The sequence below is a fragment of the Zeus faber genome, assembly GCF_960531495.2.
Source record: "Zeus faber genome assembly, chromosome: 4".
NCBI lineage: Eukaryota > Metazoa > Chordata > Actinopteri > Zeiformes > Zeidae > Zeus > Zeus faber.
This window is the reverse complement of record NC_137191.1, coordinates 22,236,805-22,261,123: the sequence shown is the minus strand read 5'-3', so window position 1 is coordinate 22,261,123 and position 24,319 is coordinate 22,236,805. Positions and strand designations below refer to the sequence as shown.

The window sequence follows — 24,319 nt, the reverse complement described above, 5'->3', positions numbered from 1 at the left end:
CAGAGGAATGCAGCGTGAGTGCGTTTTAATCGAGCGTCGCACGGTCGATCGCTCTTTGGAATTCTATTTCTATGACATGGACTCGTAAACACTTTAAAAATAACAATGTATTATATATATTTGCATATGTAACAAAGTACTTTGTTAGTGTATCACGTACTTCTTTCAAGTGTATGTCGACTTTTTCCACTACATTTCATCTGTACTTTTTACTCTATCCACACACACACACACACACACACACACACACACACACACACACCCACACACACACACACACACACACACACACACACACACACACACACACACACACACACACACACACCACACTTTATAAATAAGTCACACACCAGGATTTATATGAATATTTGTACAATAACACTATGCATTGCTATACTTATGTTACACCAGGGAACCGGATATTAGATGCACTTTAAATACTTGAAGTACATTTGAGAGCAAGTCCCTTACTTAAGTAGAAATGTCAATCTGGTACTGTCACCTTGGTAGTCATTTAATGTCAGAGTATTGTACTTTTACTTCAGTAAAAGCTCAGAGTTCTTCTCCCACCGCCGCAAATAAGTCAAAGCTGTGCCTCATGAGTTAATTTCCGCCGAAGATAAAATTATGCCTAAATACACGAAGATCATTTAATAGCACGGAGCGGCGCCAACAACTTTGTGTAATGGTGTCATTTCCAGAAAGTCACAAGGCCTGCTTTATGTAAACAAAGTCCTCTAAATCAACAACCGGGGGTTCAGCTGCTGTTGTTTACTGACGGGACATTAAACTTCAGGGAGCAGTTGAGATCCGTTGCTTTGAATGATTTGGGCGATTCTAACAAAGTAGGTTTTTCTGCTTTTCTTTCTCGTCTTCGGTGACTTATAATCACATATTTTATTTAACAATATATTGGCTGCCAAAATAATGCATTAAATTCCTCTATTTGACTTTAGCAATATGATACCACACATGCCACTGAAAATAGAACAGATTTATGTGTATTTGTGTATTTTGAGTGTGTTGTGGGGTGCTATGTGTCTGTTCACGCTCTGACATTAGTTCCTTATGATACCCTTTCCATCACACAAGGACGAGTTGATAATTTCAACAACAAAGATGTTGTCAACGTCATGAATCACTCGATTTGCGCATTAGTTCTGACCCCTTCTTTCTCTCTTCCAGATGAAATACCTCGTCCTACTTGTCCTTCTTGAGGTAAACTTTTTTTTTTCGTAATTTATTTACTTGTTTGTTTTTGTTTATTTTTTTATTTCATTTAGTTGATATTTATTTATTTGTTTAAAAAAAGTTTATTTATTTCTTTATTTTATTCATTTGTTTGTTTATTTATTTGTTTTATTTGTTTGTTTGTTAGTTAGTTTATTTATTTATTTGATTAGTTTATTTATTAGTTTTATTTATTTATTTATATGTTTGTTTACTTGTTTGTTTGTTTGTTTATTTTTATTTGTTTTTGAAAAAAAAAGTTTTTCGTTTGCATTTTTTTTGTCATTCGTTTTCAGTCTTTTCAATGGCTTAAAGAGAATGTTCTCTTCAAGCAACTAAAATTTAATTTTAAAAAATGAAATATACAGTATATTCATCGGATTACTTAGCACATACAATAGAAGCTTACAAAATTCATCAAAAATATAAAAGAGCGATGCATTTTTAAAATATTTTCAAGTGCTAGGATTACGTCACGATGCGGTTTTAACAAAATACTAGTCAACAGCCTTTATCCCGCTGTTCCATAACCTGCTTTTCTGCTCAGCTCTCGTGGGCATTTCGTCTACAAGTGATACCTGGCTCATCCATCGTTCTTCCCTGTTTCACTTCCCAAAGAGACTTCGTGGGGCTGCCTGTCACCTGGAAATACAATGGTCTAGTTCTCCTCCAATATAGCTGCACGAGCAGTTTTGGGGTTAATGAATCCATTGGGTTACGTTTCAATCCATTGCTGATACGGCGCCTTTTTTATTTTTGGTGACAACAGGAATAGACATCAGTGCTGAGATTCCAGAGGCCGCCACTGTCATCAAAGTCATCCAAGATGGCCATGCCCTCTCCATATCCCCCGTAGCGGCTGCAATTCAGGGCACGTATGTATGTACCGTGCAGGAAAATGACGTAGAGTGGATCAACACATACATCGTTGACGTTGATGGTAACTAACACACCTACAGTATGTTTTTTGCCATAGATTAATATGGTCCAATTTTCACACATTAGGATTTCCTGATTGTAAGTTTCCAATGAATGGAGCCCTTGATGCTCTGATTATTCCCTGTGCCGTAAATATTATTTTAATTCCTTGTAAATCAAATAAACCATGTCAATTACTGTTGTTTTACATGTTAACTTAAAGTATTGTATCCTAATCAGTCAAATCATCCATAAACTGCATTTAGGCTCCACATTTCCAGCCCCTAATTGTTATCACTGTCTTTGAAACAATTATTCAAGATTTTTGATGTAAATTAAAGAAGCCTACATGCTATGTTATTGAGTTAAAGTTCAACTATCTAAAGAAATCTTCTTGTTCTTCGCACTGTCCGAAACGGGTAATCCCTCGGTTTCGTTCATCATTATCTTCGCCCGATCACAAATGAGGACTTTACTTCAGAACAGTTAATCAATTATCCTCTGATTCTTGAAGAAGACATTGCTTTGTTATTGGTGGACAAAACTTGTTGGTCTTGGTCTTAACTTTCACCCGATGAACAAAGCCTTTCTTGTCAGGAAAGGTCTCCACAATTCTTCCAAGTGGCCATGAATTTCTGGGTGACGTGTCGTCCACAATCAGCACCACATCACCAACACGGAAGTATCTTCCAAGTGTGGACCATTATTGACGTTCCTGGAGCTGAGGTATTCTTTGCACCATAGTTTCCAGAAGACATCTGTGAGGTACTGGACTTGTTTCCACCTGCGGTTAGCGTACTGGTCATCCCTGTTGAATACCCCTGGTGGTAACTTGGGCGTTGAGGCCTCCAAATCATTAAGGTCTGAAGATGCCTTTGTGGTGGGCCTGCTGTTTATGATGGCCTTCGCTTCACACAGCAAGCTGTGGAGACCTTCATCCACACGTTCCTTCACTGTGATGTTCAGAACTTCTCTCACTGAGGGGATCAGCCACTCCCAGCTTCATCAGTGGTGAGAGCCTGCTGGAGGGTTGAAGTGCTCCCAGTGTGTAAATTGATGTCAATAACCACAGACGGTGTGCCCACAATGGTGGGCCGCTTGAATGGATTTATTACCAAGTGCAGGGAGGCCAATGCTTTCCCTGACTTCCTTAACTACCACTGCATAATACACCAACAAGCATTATGTGCAAAAATGCTAAACATTGAAGAGATAATGGATGTGGCAGCGAAAATCGCCTGTTCTATTCGTGCAAGATCTCTTCAAAGACGACTGTTCCGTGCACATCTGGAGGAGGCTGACTGCAACTACTCTGACCCCTTGCTACACACTGACGTGAGATGGCTTAGTAGGGGGAAATTCCTGCAGAGATTTTGAGAGCTCTGTCCGGAGATAAAGGAGTTCCTCCTTGTCAGTAAAAATGCAGAATACAAGCAACTTAATGATGATCAGTGGCTGCTAGACTTGGCATTTTTAACTGATCTGACCAACATGCTGAATGAGCTTAATTTGGAGCTGCAAGGAAAAGACAAAACCGTGGTCAACATGATCAGTTCAGTTAAAGCTTTCAAACGAAAAATGGAACTTCTGTCCTTAAAGCTGCAGCGCCATGATTTGGGGAACTTTCAAAACCTTGCATCAGAGCTGGAGACCCAAGGGAAGGGGTGTGCGCAACTTGACAGTGCAGGCTACACAGAGCAGATTGAAAACTGTCTGTCAGACTTTGACAAATGGTTTCAGGACTTTGTTTTACTCGAGCCAATCACTACATTTATGTGCCACCCATTTAGGGAAGATATTGAGATTGATTCACTCGCATCAAAAATTACAACACTGTTTCACCTGAACTGCTCTGCAGTGGAGGATGAGATTTTGACACTACAGGCTGACATTCAGCTGAAGTCCAGGGCTCATGAACAGTTTTGGAAGTTACTCACAGAGGAAAAATACCCAAAACATGAGGAAATGTGCTACCTCCTTGACTGCATTATTCGGCTCTACTTATTTATGGGAGTCAGCCTTTTCCCACATGAAGATTATTTAGTCCAAATACTGTTCCACCATGACTGATGAGCATTTGATCATGAGCATGCCTGAGGCTGGCTACCGGCAGCTACTGCCGGTAGCCAGCCACTCCATTCGGTGCAAGTCATCAGAGTAAGGTAGTGACAATAAATGTATTAACTTGTATTGTGCCGTAATGGTTCATGCAGTGATGCAAGGTACGCCAACATATATTGTATATATAAAGTATACTCAGTATCTTCTTCTTCTTCTTCTTCTTCTTCTTCTTCTTCTTCTTCTTCTTCTTCTTCTTCTTCTTTCGGCTGCTCTCGGTAGTATACTCAGTATATATAAATAAATATATTTAGCATTTTTTAATGCAGGTCGATCATTTTGACCTGGTCATTTAAAAAGTAGCTCGCAAGCCGAAAAAGTGTGGGAGCCCCTGGTGTAGAGGCACAGATCAGTGTTGAGTGAAGATAAAACTTCCAGATGCACGGCTCGTATGGCGAGACATGTAAAGATATCTCTTCACTTGCCTTCACCCCCTTTTCACCAGGGATGGGCTGAAATAGTCGACACCAGCTCTTGTGAATGAAGGATCCTCAGGCAGGACCCAGCATTTTAGTAGATCTGCCATGAGTTGCTTACCAGCACTTTCATGTTGTTTTTTACAGGTGACGCACTTGGACAAGAACTTTCCGATAGCTTTTGTTCGCTTCAGGAATCCAGAATCTTTGACACACATGTGCCATCATGTGATTCCTTCTGGCGTGAGCTGTGACATCATGTATGTGTCTCAGCACAAGTTTTCTAATGTGTGAATCTTTTGGCAAGATGGCTTGCTGCTTGGAATCATCTGGCATCGCCACTTGGCACAACATTCCTCCAACCCTCATGACTCTGTCTTAATGTACTGGATTCAACTTATAGAGCACGCTACTTTTCTACACCCTTTGATGTTCCTTTAGCATTTCCAAGTCTTCTTTGAATCTTTGCTTTTGACAATACTTCACAATTTCTGCTTCTGCCTCTGTCAAAACTTCACAGGTTAAGTGTGTTCCTTTGAAAGCTTTCTTGAACTGATCCTTTCTGCTTTCTCCGTTTAATGTGTTTGGTTCCATTCTCTTTGCTTTTTAGTTGCTTAAGCAAAGCTTTTCATTTCAGAAACCAGGCAACGGCACTTTTTAGTTTTGTCCAGGAAGAATGGTGGATCATCAACTGGTCCATTGTATCTTAAGGCTCTTGCTGCCAGAAGAACGTGCTCGTTTGACCTCTAAGTTTTTGATGTCCAGCATTCCAGAATCTGGATTCTTGGGCAACTAGTTCGGTGTGTAGAGCAAAAAACTTGGTCCTGAAAGCCAACTTTCTCTTTGTGTCTCTTATGTCTCTTTGTTTCGTCTTCCTCTTACCTGCTTGTCTCCTCTCGTTGACCCAGTCTGTCCGTCCATCTCCTGCCAGCCCGGTTTACCTGCTTGTCTCCACTCGTCGACCAAGGCTGTCCGTCCCTCTCCATCCATCTCCACCCGGATCCTGGACCCCTCCTCCCGGTCATCGTCATCCCTGCCCAGCTCTGCTCCATCCCTACCTGACCAGGTCCCCTGACCAGCTCCACTGTGTGGGCTAATAAACATCCTTCGTCTGCCTCCCGTCTCCCCGTATTGTGCGTTTGGGTCTCTCCGAGCCCTGGTCATGACAGTACGGTCTGGCCCTAAAACACGGACCCAGCAGACACAGAGGGACTCCACCGCGCACTCCAGAACCAAGGAGTGTTGCTTGGTCAACATGACCAGGCCCTCCGGGACATCGCGGAACACCTCCGGACCATGTTGGTGGCCGTCAGCCACCTGCAGGTTTCTCCGGCTCCCGTGGCCCCTCCTGCTCCTCCGGCCCTCCCTCCTCCCTCCACCAGGGCTCCCAACGCCTCCCTCGTCCCCCCTGAGCCCCACGTTCCGGCTCCAGCACCCTACGACGGCGATTTCGGCATTTGCCGCTCCTTCCTTGGGTATCCAGCCATCGTCGTACGCCTCCGATGGCTGGGGTTCCGCGGTTTGGAGTCAGGGGGGCCCCCGTGAGTCTCTCTAATGATCTGTTCACCCGCGAAATGAGGAGAGTCTTCGACCACCCAGTTTGCAGCAAGGAGGTCGCCAGAAGACTCCTCTCCCTCCGCCAGGGTCCCTGTAGCGTCGCCTCCCTCGTCATTGAGTTCCGGACACTAGCTGCAGAAAGCGGCTGGAATGACGGAGCCCTGCAGGACGTGTTTCAACGCGCCCTGAACGACGAGTTGCGGGACGAGTTGGCACGGCGGGACGAGTCCACGCACCTGGACCAACTGGTACAGGCCTAGACAACCGGCTACGGAAGCGCTGGCGCGAGAGGGAGGGGCCAGACTCCAGCCCGTGCCTCCCGCCTGGGTGGCCACGCCCCGGTCTCCAGCGCCCACTACTCTCAGGCGCCTCCGAAGTCCCTCGACTCTTTTCAATGCCGAGCCCATGCAACTTGGTCGCTCCCGATTCTCCCCCGAGGAGCGAGCCCGCCACATACAGACCGGCGCCTGTCTGTATTGTGGCCGGCTGGGACACCTCCGAACCACCTGCCCAGTCCGGCCAGGATAGGGCGACTTCTCGGTAGGGTTATGTTCCGGTCGCTCCAGCTCCAACCCTCTCACCCGTCCTCTGCTCCCAGCTACCCTCTGGGGTAGCTGGGAGCATTATTGACAGTGTAACACTCTTCCTCCGCTTTCATAGATTCTGGGGCGGATGCGAGCTTCCTTGACCTGGGACTAGCACGCCAGCTAGGGCTGACACCCGTCCCTCTCCCCACAGCGCTCGAGGTCAAGGGGCTGACCGGGTCACTTCTGACCCGGATTACCCACCAGACGACCACCACCCCTCGAGCTGCTACTCTCCGGCAACCACCGTGAGTCCTTGAGGTTCTTCCTCATCCATTCCCCACTGAACCCTGGTCCTGGGGTACCCCTGGCTCCAGATCCACAACCCTCAGATGGACTGGCGCTCGGGTAGCGTGAGCGCCTGGAGCACACACTGCCATGCCCACTGCCTCCACTCGGCCTCTACCCCGCCGCCGGACCCGCCGCCGGGGGACGCCAAGAGCCCCGATCTGTCCTCGGTTCCTTCACAATATCTGGACCTGGCCCCTGTTTTCAGCAAGCAGGGCGCGCTATCCCTACCACCTCATCGCCCCTACGACTGCGCAATCAACCTCCTGCCAGGCACCCCCCTCCCCTGCAGTCGCCCGTGTAACCTCTCCCGGCCCGAACAGGAGGCAATGAAGACCTACATCCGCGGCTCTCTCGCTACCGGGATCATTCGCCCCTCGTCGTCTCCGCTGGGCATAGGGTTCTTCTTCGTCACCAAGAAGGACAAGACCCTTCGTCCCTGCATTGACTTCAGGGGACTCAACGACATCACAATCAAGAACAAGTACCCCTTGCCCCTGATGGACTCAGTCTTCGTCCCCATCCGGGGTGCCACCCACTGCTCCAAACTCGACCTCCACAACATTTACCACCTGGTCCGCATGTGCAAAGGGCACGAATGGAATACCGCATTCAACACCCCGCTTGGACACTTTGAGTATCTGGTAATGCCTTTTGGTCTGTCAAATGCCCCAGCGGTCTTCCAGGCCCTAATTAACGATGTCCTCCGGGACATGCTCAACTCGTTTGTCTTTGTGTACCTCCAAATCCCTCCCCGACCACGTAAAACACGTACACCTGGTGGTGCAGCGGCTCCTGGAGAACCATCTGTTTGTTAAGGCCGAGAAGTGTGTCTTCCATGTTCCATCCGTTTCCTTCTCAGGATTCATCATTGGCCGAGGGAGGCTGGGGATGGACCCCAAGAAGGTGGCCGCCGTGATGGAGTGGCCAACTCCAGCCAATAGGAAGCAACTCCAACGCTTCCTCGGGTTTGCAAACTTCTACCGGCCTTTCTATATCAGCAAGTTGTCTTAATCCAAGTCCAGATCTTGAAACCCTTGTGCTCTTTCCTCTTAAGAATTGAGTTTAGCAACTTCTGACTGTTGCTCTACCATTTTGTCAGTCTAAATCCATCTTTTGCCAATATGCTCCTCAAGTTAGCGCAAAGGGTGATTTCTGTGTCTTCATCTGAAGTTGACTTAAGACAGTTGTCAACATAAAATCTTTTCTTGACTGTTTTGGCAGCTTCTTGACCAAACTCAGTCTCAAAATCTGTTGCACATTTCCGAGGCTCAAAGCTGGCGACACTTGGCGATGATGTTGCGTAGAGGATGTGGACCAACATTTTGCATTCAACAAGCTCCTGTGCGTAGTTCCCGCCACCAGAGAAACCTGAAAAGATCGGTGTCTTCATAGCTGGCTCTGACCTATTGGAACACAGCCTACACGTCAGCCATAACCGCCACGGTCTCTTGTCGGAAACTCAGGAGGACCCCCAATAGCGAACTTGTTAGGTCCGGTGCCTGCAGGAGCTGTTGGTTCAGCGATGTTCCGCGAAGCTTGCTCCGCAGTCAAAGACAAAACTTAGTTTCCGCTTGACTGGATGTCTGACTCGGTGGTGAGGCAGATACCATGTTTGCCCCTTAGTTGGCTTGTGTTAAGCACTGTCCAGCTCACCATGTAGCCTTTCTTGAGGATGTTGTTGATGAAACGACTGTGGGAGTTCCTGCCCACAGATAAGGGTTTAGGGAGGGAGATGGAGTCTTTCTGGCCATGGTGCACCAACATGGCGAGAGTTTTATTGTCCACTTCATAATAAGGTACGCGGGCCACAATTATGTATAACAAAGGATGATTGTTATTATAATAATGCGGATGATAATGGAGGAATGGCGTTCCACTGCTGGGCTGCTGACAAGCCTGTGTGCCCATCCCCTCTGCAAGACAAACAAACATTAAGAAAACTCCCTGCCTCTAGTCAGACAAATCAGTGTTGTGTGGGCGCTGATTGGGCCGATTCGAGGCAGCTTGGCGGCCAAAGTAAAGGGAACCGTGCTGTCGTCCGCCACGCCTCTTTGTCCGCCACAACGACATATTCTACATAAAACTTGACATCCCTAGAGAATCTTTTCCTTCAGTTCAGTGCACATTGTTCCGTGACTGATCTGTTGTTTGGAATGCACAATGACTTGTTCCTCTCCGGAAGGCATACACTGTCATGACCATCTTCAAGTTTTAAAGATTGAGACACCATCTCAATAAACTGGTGATCATCCTTGGACATTTTGGTTTTGTCACTTCTGAGTGGTCCATTTATTGTGTAGCCTAATATTGTTCTCACGGTGTATGGGCCATCGTCCATGCCGTTGACCACTTGTAGTGGCTCCATTGCCTTGGGAACATGTGCTCCTATGAGTAATCCAACCTCTGCTTGGATAGTGGGAAGTTTCACCTCCTTTAGGTGCGGCCAACTGTTAACACCCTCTTCGCAGGGGATATAGTCTTTGGTTACTGGGATCGTTTTTTGTGATAACACCTCTGAAAGTTTGATAAACTGGTTGCCGTTCAGCCTACTTATTTCCAGTCCAGTCACAATGCAGGTGTTAACAGCAGATTAATTTCCCATTGTTCGCAATAAGATGCTTGTATTGTGTCCATTCATTCTGAGTTTGTTTATCGGTGACTCGAAGCGAAACCGGCTGATCTTCCTGGGTCCAAAAAGGTGTATGTTGTCCCTGCCTTGGGTCCCTTTTTTGCCTTGACAAAATGGAATGATTCAAAGGACACAATCTTCCCTACCGGCCCCAGTGACACCAAAAGTTTCCGTCATTTGTATAAGGGTACTTAATATGGATTGGTGTTCACAACTTTCTTTTGCTGTTTCTTCAGGTGAGTCTTTAGTGTTAATGTGCAGCAGTGTGGGATGCGATCAAGAGCGCTGTTGACATTGACCTTTCTCTTTGCAGCTGCAACTCATGTGATTGTGTACTGGGTCTCTTGTGCTTGTGGTGGTTTATTTTATGTTTCCATCGAGTAGGTGTAATATACTGTATATCTAACTTGCTTGTAAGCAAAGTCGACAAAATCCTTGAACTTCAATCTTTTCTTTTCACGTAAGTCGCAGGCAGACTTTCTCCAAGTTTATATGGAAGCTTGTTAGCCAGAGCCTTTATGTTGGCTGCATTGTCCAAGTCTTACATGGAGCATTGCATTTAGCAGACGCTTTTATCCAAAGCGACTTACAATTATTCAAACACCAACGGACGCAGCCCTCAGGAGCAATTAGAGGTTAAGTGTCTTGCTCAAGGACACTACAGCATGCTAGCAGGAGGAGCCTGGGATCAAACCAGCAACCTTTAGATTACTAGACGACCAGCTCTACCTCCTGAGCTACCATCCCCATACCGTCTGTCTTTGTGTTGGAACAGCCTGTGAGGAATAAGGCGAAGGACTGTAACGCAGCTCCATCTTCTAGCTTGATTGTCTGCCAATCCAAAGCTTCCTTTACACTGCGTTCCAAATTATTCTGCAAATTATATTTTTCTCAGATTTTCCTAAATAGTTGATGCAAATGACAGTCAGGATAATTTTGAAGTCATCAACCATTAGGGTATAATTTGAATGTCATTGAACAAACCTCCCAATGATAACAGTATTTTTTTCAAAAATAAAAAACTCAAAATGCACTGTTCCAAATTATTACGCACAACAGATTTCAAAACATTTTATTTGTTGTAAAGAACTGAAAATGGTCATTTGTTGAATTTGCAGCACTAGGAGGTCATATTTATTGAAATCAAAATCTATTTCAATCAAAAACATCTTAACAGGCCAAGTTACATGTTAACGTAGGACCCTTCTTTGATATCACCTGCACAATTCTTGCATCCATTGAACTTGTGAGTTTTTGGAGAGTTTCTGCTTGAATTTCTTTGCAGGATGTCAGAACAGCCTCCCAGAGCTGCTGTTTTGATGCCAACTGCCTCCCACACTCATAGATCTTTTGCTTGAGGATGCTCCAAAGGTTCTCAATAGGGTGGAGGTCAGGGGAGGATGGGGGCCACACCATGAGTTTCTCTCCTTTTATGACCATAGCAGCCAATGACACAGGGGTATTCTTTGCAGCATGAGATGGTGCATTGTCATGCATGAAGATGACTTTGCTACGGAAGGCACGGTTCTTCTTTTTGTACCATGGAAGAAAGTGGTCTGTCAGAAACTCTATATACTTTGCCGAAGTCATTTTCACACCTTCAGCGACCCTAAAGGGGCCTACCAGCTCTCTCCCCATGATTCCGGCCCAAAACATGACTCCGCCACCTCCTTGCTGACGTTGCAGCCTTGTTGGGACCATTCACTACTCCATCCATCTGGACGATCCAGGGTTGCACGGCACTCATCAGTAAACAAGACTGTTTGAAAATGAGTCTGTGTATGTATTGTATGAGTAATGAGTCTGTGTATGTATTTCTGGGCCCACTGCAACCGTTTCTGCTTGTGAGCATTGGTTAGGGGTGGCCCAATAGTAGGTTTATGCACAACTGCAAGCCTCTGGAGGATCCTACACCTTGAGGTTCGCAGGATTCCAGAGGCACCAGCACCTTCAAATACCTGTTTGCTGCTTTGTAATAGCATTTTAGCAGCTGCTCTCTTAATCCCATGAATTTGTCTGGCAGAAACCTTCCTCATTATGCCTTGATCTGCACGAACCCATCTGTGCTCTGAATCAGCCACAAATCTCTTCACAGTACGATGATCACGCTTAGGTTTTGTGAAATATCTAATGTTTTCATACGTTGTCCAAGACATTGCACTATTTGAGGCTTTTCGGCAGCAGAGAGATCCTTTTTCTTTCCCATATTGCTTGAAACCTGTGGCCTGCTTAAGAATGTGGAACGTCCTTCTTCGGTAGTTTCCCTTTAATTGGGCTCACCTGGCAAACTATTTATCACAGGTTTATGAGATTGATTTCAGTGATTCAAAGAGCCCTGAGACACAATACCATCCATGAGTTTAATTGAAAAACAAAAAATGTAATGTTTATGACACTTAAATCCAATTTGCATAATAATTTGGAACTTGGTGTATATAGGCTTCTGCTAGCTTGTCCTCATTGCCGAAAAACGCCTTGGGCCTTTGTTTTGCTCTTGCATAACCTGCTGAAGGTTCCATGTGGATGCAGCTCTTAACAAGTTTATGCGGCTGTCCTCTTGTCTACTGCAGCAAGAATTGTAGGCGATCACGATTGGCTTGCTAAGAAATGGTTTTGCATAGACTGTCAAGCACTGGTCTGTCATTGAATTCCATGTTCAGTCCAGGCGAGGCTCTTTGAGGCGTTGCTGGCTGAACAATGTGTTCTATGCTGGGTGTGTTTGAGGCATGCTATGATGGTGGTTGAAATGGTGGATGGTGGTAGCTTTCACCTCTATTACGCCTGCCATCAACTCTAATGATCTTCATGTCCACTTGTGGATTCATATTTTTCTTCCAACTTCCAGTTTTGCATCCGACTCAGCAAGAGCAGTCTGCATTGCATGCATTTCCTATCTAGCCTTTTTTGCAGCTTCTGTTCTTTCTTGCTTAGCCTCAAACACCGCCTCTCGCCGTTTTTCTTCTGCTTGCAATTGATCCTCCCCGCATCTTTTTTTCCTGCATGCCAATCTGCTTCCTCCTTTTCTATGGCCGACTTCCCCCTAAAAGCTGCAGCCTTTGCCTTTAGTGATGCGCGCTCCATTTCTACATTTATTCTGAGTGAGGAAGATGATGACAAAACGCTTCCATATTGTGATCCGGATCTACTTGGGCGTTTAGTGGTCGTTTTTGATTATGTAGACCTACTATCTGCATGCGTTACCCGTCTATCACACTCTTCAGCTTGCTCAGAGCATTTCATGACTTCTTTCATCCATTCCTCAGATTTCCAGAAGAAATCATTCGTTGATTTATTTTTAGGATCATACCAATTCTTTTGATTATCCAAAAATGCATCCTCAGCCATGAATCGTCAACACGCAACTCAACACGCAATTTATTTCTAACAATGTGGCATTTGCATCGTCTTCCATTCATTTCTCAATTTGCTTCACCATGCCAGTTGGCTGGGATAGCTCATACCTGCGTGCCTCGACTTGTTTAGCCTTGTGTTCTTCTACAGCCTTCTCAGTCATTTTTACTTTTTGTTTTCCACTGTCTTGTTCGTCCATAACTTTCCACACACAAGCTTTAAGTTACACTAAAATGCGTTCCACTTCGTCATTCAGCCGAACAACGTCCTTCGATTACGCCCACACTCTTGCCTTTAAAAAATAAATAAATAAATATATATTCAAATGTGCGCAATTACTAGTAAGCAACAACCATATCACCTATTCCCAGATACAATAAATGTAATATAAATGAGATTTTATACCTTTTTAAATGATCCACACACATTTAAGATGCAATGAATAAACAATTAACTTATTGCATTACTGTAAATATGAACTGTAAATACTGTAAATATTATTTGAATTCCTTGTAAATCAAATAACCCATTTCAATTACTGATGTTTTACGTATTATCTTAAAGTATTGTATCCTTATCAGTCAAAACATCCATCAACTGCGGCTCCTACACCGATGTTTCTTTTTTATTTCCAGCATCGGCTGACTACACCCTTAAGGTTCGCCCGGGTTTGTCCGCTGACCTACCCTGCTATCGCCCAACATCCGACCAATCCAAGGCTTACGCACATTGGTACAAAGAAACCCCTTTGGGCCCGATGCCCCTGTCTCCCGTCGATGGTGGGAAAGCTGGTGAAAGAGTGGAATGGTTTTCCCCAGATCCGTCCTTTGGTGATCAGAGCATCACCATCAAACAGCTCGTGGTAGACGACGCTGGTCTTTACCACTGTGAGTCTACTGAGAAGGAGCGATTCAGCACCGTTCATCTTATTGTGGAAGGTATGTACAATGCAGTTATACTACACAAAACGCATCAAGGCCGAGAGTAGATATTGCAGATTAAAGTTCTTGTAATTTTATATACAAGGTAGACAGCACCTTTATAGTCACAATAGTGTACAATGACATGGATGTAATTCAGGAGGTTTGCTTTGAACCATACGCCAGGGATCAAGGGAGGAGTCGAATTTGACCCGAGTTAAGTGAGACAAGAACGAAACAAACAAACAAATCTTCTGCCGGAGTGACTACTGAGTCATTTACTGTATTTCAAAGATTTGTTCGTTTTCGAGTCGGGCATCACTTGAGCCTGGTACAGGAAGGAAAGGATGAAGGGTTAACCCAGGTTGGAAGAGTCAACATATGCTGCAAAGTGCATGCACAAATAAGCCAAAATCACAAAAGATGTTAACAAAAGGCTACTAATACGGATGGAAACATTTTAATACTAAAACAACAATAATTTTTTTAACACATGATGATAATGTATTTTATGCCATATGTACCGAAAAGCACTTTGAATTGCCCCTGTGTATGAAACATGCTGTACAAATAAACTTGCCTTGCCTTAAAAGGAGCAAAACAAAAAGTGTCATAAAATTATTTTAAATATGTAAAAACTCAACATAACTATCATTATAATGACTGGGATCTGCTCAGTGTCCGAGCAGCGAACATACATTGCCAGTGTCGGTTTCATATTTGGATAACACGGGCTGTTGGTGCAAACCATAATATAGAGCTGTGTTTTTGACATCACCTTTTTTTCAGCTGCTCCCACCGTCACACCACTCTCGTGCAGTGCCTTTCCGAGCGCTTGGGAGCCGTGCCAGGACCAGGCCAGCCGCTCCTGGGCTCCCGTCCTGGAGGAGTCCTTGTCCGACTTCTCTATGGAGCTGTACTCCCACTTAAGCCGGTACCAACCTTCAAAAAACCTGCTCTACTCTCCTATCAGCATCAGTACTGTGCTCTCCCATCTATTGCTCGGTAAGGGTAAAGAAAAAAAGTTCTTCTTTTATAAAGTATTTAATCGTGCATTGGATTAGTAAGTCCTATAGTGCACAACACAAATTCTGACACCTGTGTGTATTCTCTTTTCCCATTTTAATATGACTTTCGGCCTTCCCAGTTTGTCGCTCCCACTAAAATGTTGTGATTGAATCTATCAATTGCTGATACATTTAATTTTATGCTTACATTGAGAACAACTAGGCTGTCCAACTGCCTATTTCACCTATGACTAGGGGAAGTTACTACATCACTACAGTATTACTATGTTATTACTATGTTAAAACTATATTATTACTACATAATTACTATGTTATTACTATAGTACACTATTACTCAAGTTCAAGTTCAAGTTCAAGAGATTATTTGTCACTGTAGCTATTGCTATGTTATGTCATGATACAAAATATTACTAATTATACTAACACTATTAATTATCTCCCACACTCTTATAATAATTTCCTATTAAAATACTGTAACTGAAAAAACAATAATGTCACCATGCTGTGAGTTCAACAAAGTACATAATATTCTCTGTGGCCTAATTACATCGGCAGGAAGCGCGTACAAAACTAAGTTAGATAAAGGACAGGTTATTTTTCATCGACTATAAAATGTCACAGTCATTATTTTGAGTGCTGTCATTTTGGTTTGGCGACACTTTTCTTCACACCATCTCGTCTCCAGGTGCCCGCGGTGAGACCCGCAGAGACATGGAGGCTGCGCTGCGCCTCCCACACAACTTCCACTGTCTACACCTCCAGACCCGGCTACTGAGGGAGAGGCTGAACGGCTCGCTGCAGATGGGATCCCAGATCTACTACAACCCACGTATTATCATCAGAAAGACAGACAGACAGACAGACAGACAGATGGATCAACGGATGGATAGATAGATAGCTGGATCAATGGATCCATAGACAGATAGATGGATCAATGGATGGATAGATAGATAGATGGATCAATGGATGGATAGATAGATAGATGGATTAGTGGATCAATGGATGGATAGATAGACAGCTCACGTCATCAAAAAAGTAGAAAAAAGAAAATGGCAAATGGAACAAACCTAAAAAGTTAAGTCACAGATAGGACCTTTTAGAAATATACAATAAACCTAATAAATAACAACAATCAAAATAAACCTAACAATAAACCAGAAAAAAAAACAATGAACAACAAAAAATGTGGCAGTATACAGTAAACCTAAAAGTTAACAATGAACAAGAAAACTAGACTTACCAATAAACAATAAACCAGGAAAATTAAGCTAAAGAACGAACAAATGATTCGTCATCCATCTCTATCAGGGAGCTCAATAGAAGAAAAACAATGAAAGGTGCAGAGATCCTGATTGCAGCCAATGACCAATCTCTAGCTTCTCCTCCTCCTCCTCCTCCTCCCTCTTCCTCCCTCTTCCTCCCAGTCATGAACCTGAGCAGCTCCTTCGCCAACCAGTCGCTGCACTTTTACGGCGCAGAGCCCGTCAGGCTGCTGGACGACGACGAGCGGAACGCCAAGATGATCAACGGCTGGGTGGCCCAGCAGACTGGCAACAAAATCACACAGCTGCTGGACTCCGTGCCCTCCTCCACCCAGCTCATCCTGCTGAACGCTGTCTCCTTCACCGGTCTGTGGACGGCTCTCATGTCCATCTGTCAAAACACACAGTGACCCCCCTTCTGCTGAAGGGTGTCAGATCTTTAGACAAACTGAAATATTAGACAAAGGCTAGACAAATTAACCAGATAGACAGACAGACAGACAGACAGACAGACAGATAGATAGATAGATAGATAGATAGATAGATAGATAGATAGATAGATAGATAGATAGATAGATAGATAGATAGATAGATAGATAGATAGATAGATAGATAGATGGATGGATAGATAGATGGATAGATGGATAGATGGATAGATAGATGGATAGATAGATAGATAGATAGATAGATAGATAGATAGATAGATAGATAGATAGATAGATAGATAGATAGATAGATGGATGGATAGATAGATGGATAGATGGATAGATAGATGGATAGATAGATAGATAGATAGATAGATAGATAGATAGATAGACGGATAGATGGATAGATGGATAAAATGAACTAGACGATAGAAAAAAATGTCTAAATACAAACCGAACAATAAAGCTAGATTAATTTTCAAATACATTTTATTTCAATTTATTTAATGACAATTTTACATTTTACAATTTCCATTACAATTTACACTCCCATCACCAATGTCAAAAAAGTTCTCACGCCCCCCTTAGACTTAAGGGAGTAATTACTGGCAGCACCACCTTTAGCAGCAATAACTGCAGCCAATCACTTCCTATGATTTGATATCAGCCTTCTCAGTCTTCTCTCTTCTCAGAACAGCTCGTTTCAGATCATACCACAGCATCTCTACTGGTTTCCAGTCCGGACTTTAAACCAAAACTTGAATTTTGTTCCTCTGCAGCCAGTGAACAGATGCAGCCATTCAGATGAACTTTCTTTTGTGGTTTGGAACACTTTGAGAGTCATTAAGGTGTAGTAAGCAACTAATTCCTTGTGTGTGTGTGTGTGTGTGTGTGTGTGTGTGTGTGTGTGTGTGTGTGTGTGTGTGTGTGTGTGTGTGTGTTGCAGGCCAGTGGAAACTCAAGTTTGAGGAGCAAGGCATGAAGGCAGCTTTCACCAAACTGAACGGCGACATAGTCAAAGTGCCTGTTCTCCACAGCTCAGAATACTCTGTTGTTACGGCGTCCATCCCCGAACTGACGGCACAGGTACACACACACACGCACCCACGCACCCACACACACACACACACACACACATGCACACACACACACACACACACACACACTCAGGAACAGGAACAGGAACATAAAGTCCATAATGCAGTGCAAACAGATCGTTAAGGACAAGTGACTTGTTTCCAATGGACCAAGCATTGATCAGAACAGCAGCAGAGCAGGCGGGGGTGAGGGGCAGCTGGTGGAGGTTCCCAATGGACACACCACATCAAAATAAGAGAGGTCGTTTTTATTTCTACCTTCGGATATTCAGTGTGGACGGGAGGCCCTGTCCTGATTAATGGGCTGTACGGGGGAAATTGCCCGTGGCAGCAGGGTGCGCAATCTGATTCACGTGTTGAAGTCGGCGATTGAGGATGGGGCGTCCGAGCAGGCGGGTTTCGTGGCGAGGCAGCGACGTCAGACTTGAGAGAGGATTTCCCAGCCGGCTCAGGGCGAGGAAGACTTCTGGAGCGTCTGATCACGGCATCTTTTAATCTCACGACGGGAAGAGAAGGTCGTTACCCGGGGATGAGGGCCGTTGAATATGGCTTCAACCAATGAATGGAAAGGCGAGCCACCCAAACACTGCTGGCCACCAGTGGTGAGAAAGCTGTGGTCCCGGTCGGGACGAGTCGGAACCCAGTGTACGGAGACAGGGTCGTAGCGTAGCGGTTGGAGAGGCCGAGGTGAGGTGGTGAGGCAGCCCCGTCCGAGTATCCCTTGCGACCGCGGACCACCACCGGGTGTCCAGGCCGGGTGTGGAGCAGGAGGAAAGCTGAGGACAAGCGGAGGGCTCCCATAGAACTGTGTCCTGGAGGGATGCACCGAGCGCGGCAATCCACCTGGACTGCCCAGAAGCTACGCCTCATGGGAAAGCGGTCGAATATCCACTTTAGGGTCAGAGATCGTTTTATTTCAAGATTCAAGAGGTTTATTCGTCACATACATATACATACTTCCATACATATATGCAGTGAAATGTCAACGCAACGCACCCGGTGATTACGCACAATATGTCCTAGACTAAACACAGTAGCTACCTAGAAGTTTCTACTTGACTGATTCAGATTTCTTTTGCTTGTTGAACTCCTCCCAAAGCAGCAATTTTCTCGAACCATTTGGATCTAACACCGCCAATGAATATAGCGGCAGGAAACAGCTAATTTTAGCGTGAAATCAAATATAATATAATAAATATAAATATATATATATATATAATAAATACAAAAAACTGTCAAGTCAGACTGCTGCGGCATCACGTTAGATCTGCCCGAAACAGTCAGGGAGTTTTTGGACGAAACGCAGATTGTGGGTTTTGTTATCACCCGCATTGAACTCCTGATGGGAGCACAGAGCCGCATGCTCACATTCCTTTAGCGCACAGACATTCCGCATATTCACACCAAGACGTTTCCGGCGTTAGGTGGCGAGGTTCCCCCTCTCAGGCGAGAGCAGCCTCTACGTGGTGCTGCCTCGCTCCCACGCTCTGTCCGACCTGCAGCGGGTGGAGGAGAGGATGAGCCCCGCCACACTGCGCCGCATGATGGAGCGCCTGGCCAAGTCCTCCCCACAGGTCATCGAGGTCACGCTCCCCAAAATAAAACTGGACATCCAAGCGGACATGAACACGCTTCTCAGGAAATTAGGTTTGGTCTTTTTTTTTGGTCTTCCTTCCCTTTCCTTTCTTTCTGCCTTGGTCCGTTCGAGTCGCCCGGTAAAAAGAGACCTTTTTGCGACTCATCGTCCAATTTTGTTGGCGTACAGCGTGGTGAGTGAGGGAGGACCTCCCGAGCGACTTTCAATTCTCACAAAAAGAATTCAGTTCCTTCAAAATGTTTCCATTTCGGCAGAACAATGTAAACTGTGGATCCCAGAAAATCTTTTAGCCTGATTTTCCCTTTTTTTTTTCTTTTTGTCAGAGAAATGCAAAGTATGAATCAAAAGAGAATTGACTTCTGTAAGAAACATTCATTTTGGTGGAAAGTGAACATACTCCATATGAGTTACACCAAGAGCCATAGATTTTTTTGCTTTGGACTTTATTTCATCCTAATTATTTTGACTTTGTGAGAATCACTCTTTTGTTGGAGTGACTCCACAATCTCCATCCATTAAAAAGATTTGTTCGGTACAAACTAATCATTTGTGAGTATTCACATCACTACTGTGTATTTGGACATGTTTTGACCAATAGCTGGAATATAACCTATTTTAGCCTTTTAATCATCCTGACAAACAGCCAGTTCATGTTGCAATACATGAATACATAGAATAGACATCACACATCAGATGTTCCTCCTCTGTACAGTATGCCTGCCATTCTGCGCTGCTCATCCCTCTTCCATCCCTCTTTCCTTCCATATTTTAGCACCGCTTTCCCACATTTCCTACAGCAACTGCTCCCTTCTTCTAACCCCACCCCCTCCCAAAAAAAAACAGGCCTGTCGTCACTCTTCGAGAGCGCCAACCTGTGTGGGCTCAGCGAGGATCAGATTCTCCTGAGCGACGCCCAGCACCGAGCCTTCCTGGCCCTGACGGAGAACGGGGTGGAGGCCGGGGCCGCCACCTCGCTGTCCTTCTCTCGCAGCTACTCCGCCTTCTCCGCCCTGCGCCCGTTCATCCTGCTGCTCTGGAGCGACTGGGCCAACGTCCCCCTGTTCGTGGGCCGAGTTACCGTGCCGTGATGGAGGACAGAGATGTTGTCGCCGAATATCGGAACCGAATAGCGGGAGTTGACTTCGGCCTTCAGCTGCTCTGGTCACCGGCCGCTGGTGACCAGACTCCAGTCAGAGAATTAAATACTTGCCTCTTTACCAACCATTCTGAGACAATTAAACATGTTTAACACTATCTGAAGTCCTGGTTGATCTGGTGTCTGTTGATTCATTTATTTATTTATTATTATGACTTTTTTGGCCATACAACACAGAGTATTTTTATGCCATTGCATCTAGGACATAGTTAGTCTGCAAGTGGAGTTCAACACTTCAACCTGCAATGCAACTCTTTATTAATTCTAAAATCATCATGAACCGCTGCAATGACTCTGTCCTGTGGACGACCTGTAGAATGACAAGAGCAGTTTTTGGTTATAGAGAGCCATTTGGTTACAGAGTTACGTCTGTTGATTTCTAATTCTATACTGTGTGTGATCCACTACAACTAACAGCAAAGTGACTTAGTTCTTAAATGGAACTCCTGCAAGGCCAGCATAACTAAAGCCAAGAAGACAGAAGTTAAAATGCATTCATTTTTGTCACGAGAATGGGCTTTTATCTACAAATGATGTTGGTTTTCAAGTTGGTAATTATCGCAATTACAATACAGTTCAAAGAAAGACTGCAATGCCCCAACAATATTATTTATACTTGAACTTATACTTCTTACTTATTTGCCTGGATATGAGCCTAAAATGGGGCGGTAGTTGCATTATGTACATTGCATATGTTGTAGGGGGAAAAAAAAAAAAAAAAAGATCACATCTTCATCTGATGTTCAATGTCAATGCAACAGAAAACCACTGAAACAACTTGGATTTATTTTTGTAAAGTAATTACACAAAAACCACCACAAGATGGCAGCCACACAACATGGTCCACATTGACAGATAGACGGTACACAGGGGATGCCCTTAGTGGATTCCTTATCTCATTCACTGCTACCATCCACCCACGCCCTTGACCTAAAACGCTGATAAAGGGAAGACGAATGCCATTTCCTATGACAGTAAAGGTTTGAAGCAATAGCTCGGTAAAGCAGAAGTCAACTGAGCAAAGAAAATACCCTGAATTGTCCCTTTCTCTATCGGACAGCAGCAATGGAGACCGAGCAGACGATTTGAATGGAGGGGATTCTGGGATTTGTTTTCCAGCTCACGCTCTGCGCATGACGGCCAAACATGCGGCCGGGGGAAACAGGTTCATTCAAAGTCAGGAAAAAAAACCCAAAAAACAACAAAAAAAAAAACACAAAAGGGGGAAATCCGGTCGACGAAACCGAGGGATTCGACGCGGTTTTTCTAGATCACACCCGAAAGGATCCGAGCGCGATGGGCTGACAATCCAAACTGTTCACTCGCCGCAGTGAAGCTTCGAAGTGCGGAGGATATTACAGCAAACCACCACAACAACAACAACAACCACCACAACAACAACAACAACAACAACAAAAAAACAACCTTCAGAGGCCTCTCCTCTGAATCGTCGTTTTACTGCCGAAATTTTGGGTTGTTTATTTTTTTGGATGTGCATAGAGATAAGCCATAGGCAGCCGTCACCCTCTTGTCGCCCCCCGAACTCCACTCAGCGTTCAACGTGAAAACAAAACACAAGCTTAAGGTTCCATGCTTGAATAAATGCCAAAGCCCTTCTTTTTTTTTGTTTCGTAACACAACTTGACACTTGTTTTTTGATCTTTTTTTCATTTTTTTTATTTTTCGTTTTGGATTTCTTTACACGTGGATGATCAGATATTCACCGAGTTCGTGAACGTACAACCGAAAACGAGAAAAAAAAGAAAAGAGAAAAAGGATAAAGTTCTGGTCGGTCATTCCCTGACTGTGAAACGTGGACCCCGCTTGTGCGATTCGTAGCCACTGTCGTCGTCGAAACGAACCGCCCGAGTCTTTGTCCGAGAGTAAACACGGTAACTCATGTTTTTTATACCCCGTATACTCCAAACACATGGAATTTTTGCATACACAAACGTACAAACATACCACACGTACGCTGAAATGTGTGTGCATTCGCTCGCGGACAGACAACACACAAATCGCACACCCACACACACGACCGCGTCATCATGGTCTGCTGCGTGGATGTCGATCCTTTTTGAATTTGGTGACGATTGTCCATTGCCCGTTGCTCCCAGAACGGGTTTCCTCATCTGTAATCTCTCTCTCTCTCTCTCTCTCTCTATTCCTGCAGGGGGTCCCGGCCAGATCGCGGAAGTGGTGTGTTATTGTCCGTCTTTGCGCACCTGCTCCCCCGTGGGGAACTCTTCTTTTTTTTTTTTTTATTATCTCGCAGAAGCAGACACAATGAGTTGCGATCGGTGGTCCCGGTGCTCCAGACATCCCCCCTATCAGGGTTAGAAAACAGCCGGAGGCAAAGAGCCAACCACTCTCTCTCTCGCTCTCTCGCTCTCTCTCTCTCTCTCTCTCTCTCTCTCTCTCTCTCTCTCTGAGGGTGGTTTATAGATTTCAGCAAAATTACTGAAAGAGTGCAAAAAAAGAAAAGCGCGCCGTGCTGGATCTGCAGCTTTTCTTCCAGGCGAGCCCCGTTTCGTATCAATCGACCGGGTAAGGAGATCAAAATGATCCAAGAGGGGCACGCCGGGGTGCGGTCGGCGTGACGCTGGAAGGCTACAGCCGCCGCCGCCGCCGCCGCCACCTAGTCTGTTGGGTGGAGTTTGGAGATCGCTGTGGCATCTGTTTCGATACTGTTTTGATAGACAAGCAGAGGGCTACAGAAGACAAGCCCCAGAGGTCCCGAAGGAGGCAAATTCCTGTGCGCTGTGTTCCAAGTTGTTCGTTGGTTTCCCTTCTAAAAGTCGGCAAAAAAAACCCAAAACAATGGCTCGCACTTTTCTGGCTGTTAGGAACCGCTGTTGCTTTTGGGGGCATTGCCGGTTGACGTTGGCATATGGACGCTCTTTATGTCAATGACTGTGTCGTGGATACCTTTCTTCAATGTGGTTGGCAATGAACATTGTCTGAGGTCTGTTACCCTATTGTGTATGCCTTTCTTTCTTTTCTTTCTTTGTGTATGAATTTCGGAGCCCTCCACAAGGGCCTTCCAGGGCTGACACCCTTTATTAAGCCCACGACATAGTGAAGAACGGACCAAAGTGGAGCAGCGCCGTGGCCTTTCATCGGGAGGCTGAAAGGCCAGAGAGGGCGAAGGTCAGAGGAACAGTCCGTACGTAAAGACGCTTTGCCGACCTTCAACCAGCACGGAGCGCCCGGGGGTTTGGCGCGGGTGTTGCGGCGAGTCCTCCCCGCGGGCAGCGGCGCTCAAACACACACACACACGCGCGCAAAGAGAAGTTTAGGCAGTGTGGTTTTCCCCCGCTCCTAGCCTCGGCGTCTCCCTACCCTGACTCCTCCCTGGCGCTGCGAAGGCAGCGCCGCGCTCCTCGGTCGTGGAGACGGGCGGAAACAAATCAAACAGGGAGTGATGTGAATATAGATAAGACACCGCACGTACAGACGGAGGGAGAGGATGGAGGCACTGACATTCACACAGCCCCCCACGCGTGCACACCACACACACCCACCCACACACACACACACACACATGCAGAGAGAAACACACGCACAGACGGACGGACTGACAGACGGACGCGCACAGGTAACTGACTTGAGCCACGGACAGATGGACGTTGAGAGGATGAGGACACCGATACAGATACAAATCCAAACCAATGGATTGATTTTTGTGCTTTTAAAAAGTATTGTGTTTTCGTTTTGCATCAGATCGACGGCCTCCT

The 24,319-nt window shown here is 45.3% G+C and overlaps 1 protein-coding gene across 1 annotated transcript; it reads left to right on the top strand.

The window, feature by feature from the left end:
- The first annotated feature begins 8 nt into the window (after positions 1 to 8).
- Positions 9 to 20,527, top strand: serping1 (serpin peptidase inhibitor, clade G (C1 inhibitor), member 1). Its single transcript, XM_079999786.1, has 11 exons — positions 9 to 14; positions 1,189 to 1,221; positions 1,781 to 1,889; positions 2,003 to 2,173; positions 13,733 to 14,035; positions 14,807 to 15,022; positions 15,731 to 15,874; positions 16,470 to 16,673; positions 17,679 to 17,818; positions 19,254 to 19,476; positions 20,270 to 20,527. The coding sequence occupies exons 2-11, from the start codon at positions 1,189 to 1,191 to the stop codon at positions 20,512 to 20,514; spliced, it is 1,788 nt and encodes a 595-aa protein (XP_079855912.1). The 5' UTR covers positions 9 to 14; the 3' UTR covers positions 20,515 to 20,527.
- Positions 20,528 to 24,319: the final 3,792 nt, after the last annotated feature.

Excerpts from the sequence above, each read along its gene's own strand:
- serping1 (XM_079999786.1), top strand. The coding sequence starts at position 1,189 with ATGAAATACCTCGTCCTACTTGTCCTTCTTGAG. Across the intron at positions 1,222-1,780 it reads TCCTACTTGTCCTTCTTGAG|CTCTCGTGGGCATTTCGTCT; the intron begins GTAAACTTTTTT and ends TTTTCTGCTCAG. Across the intron at positions 19,477-20,269 it reads CACGCTTCTCAGGAAATTAG|GCCTGTCGTCACTCTTCGAG; the intron begins GTTTGGTCTTTT and ends AAAAAAAAACAG.